This window comes from Charadrius vociferus, unplaced genomic scaffold, assembly GCF_000708025.1.
Source record: "Charadrius vociferus isolate BGI_N301 unplaced genomic scaffold, ASM70802v2 scaffold529, whole genome shotgun sequence".
Classification (NCBI taxonomy): Eukaryota; Metazoa; Chordata; class Aves; order Charadriiformes; family Charadriidae; genus Charadrius; species Charadrius vociferus.
In genome coordinates this window covers 1,188,160-1,189,159 of record NW_009650172.1, presented here as the reverse complement: position 1 = coordinate 1,189,159, position 1,000 = coordinate 1,188,160, and the positions used below count along the sequence as shown (strand labels likewise).

Here is a 1,000-nt window from a genome sequence, read left to right as displayed (position 1 = left end):
GTGAGTCAGGGGCAGAGCCCTGGGGACACCGGGGAAGGGGCTGGAGGTGGTCTGGCCGGTGCTGGGCACGGTGGGATGCCAAACTGGGGAAGGAGGCAATGGAGAGGTTGGGCAGGAGGTTTGCTGGGGGTAGGGGTAGGCGTCAGGAAGAGAGGGTCTGGGTGGAGGCGTCTCCTGGGGCATGGACCTCGCTGGCCCCTTGGATGGGGAGAGGATGAAGAGCGAAGACTGGAGCTGGTAGGGCTGGTGCTTGGAGATCTCCAGCTCCTTCTGGGAGACTTCGTTCTCCACCAGGTTGCCACCGTACAGAGATGCTGGGGGGGTTTTGGAGGGCCTGGAGGGACTCCTGGAGGGGTGTCTGGAGACCCTGGGTGACAGGCAAGCATTGGCATCGTACTTCCAGGAGGGAGGCAGGGACATGGTGGGCGATGGGGACCGCAGCAGCTCGGGCTGGGAGGGAGCCTCGATGATGAACTTCTCCATCCTGGACTGCCGTCGGGCGAAGAGCTCGGCCCCCTTCCCTCGCGCTTCGCTGAGGTTGTGGCTTGGCTGTGGCTTTGGCTTGGGCTGGATGGTGGGGGACTTGAGGCAGGAGGACCATGCTGGAGCATCGTCGGCCGGTGGGAGGTGCTGCCCACCCCTGGCCGTGCTGTTGGGGACGAAGTTGGCAGCCCCAGCCCCGAGGGCAAAGGGCTCATCCTCGGCACCGGGTTCCCCCTGCTCCTTCTGCTTCTTCCTGCTGTCCGCGCTCTGGACCAGGTCCAGCAGATCAGGGTTGGGACCCAGCTTCGGCTTCTCGACAAAGGTGAACATGGACTTTTTGCTGGCTCTCCGGGCAGCTGACTCCTCCAGGATCCCCGTTTTGGGCAGGGGGTTCGGTCCGCTCACCCCACAGCCCAGGGGGGGACCTGACAGCATCTTCTGCTCCCGGGATGGGTATAGGGCCGAGTAGGAGGGGGGCGAGCGGACGCGGGGGAGCGGCGGGGGGGGGCCCCGGGGC

General features: G+C 65.9%; 1 protein-coding gene across 1 annotated transcript in view; it reads right to left on the bottom strand.

The window, feature by feature from the left end:
- Positions 1-1,000, bottom strand: part of SYNPO (synaptopodin) — a 13,485-nt gene that overhangs the window by 2,070 nt on the left and 10,415 nt on the right. Inside the window, exon 4 of the mRNA XM_009892630.1 lies at positions 30-921. Coding sequence (XP_009890932.1) covers positions 30-921 — 892 coding nt within the window. The remainder of the gene's footprint in view (positions 1-29; positions 922-1,000) is intronic.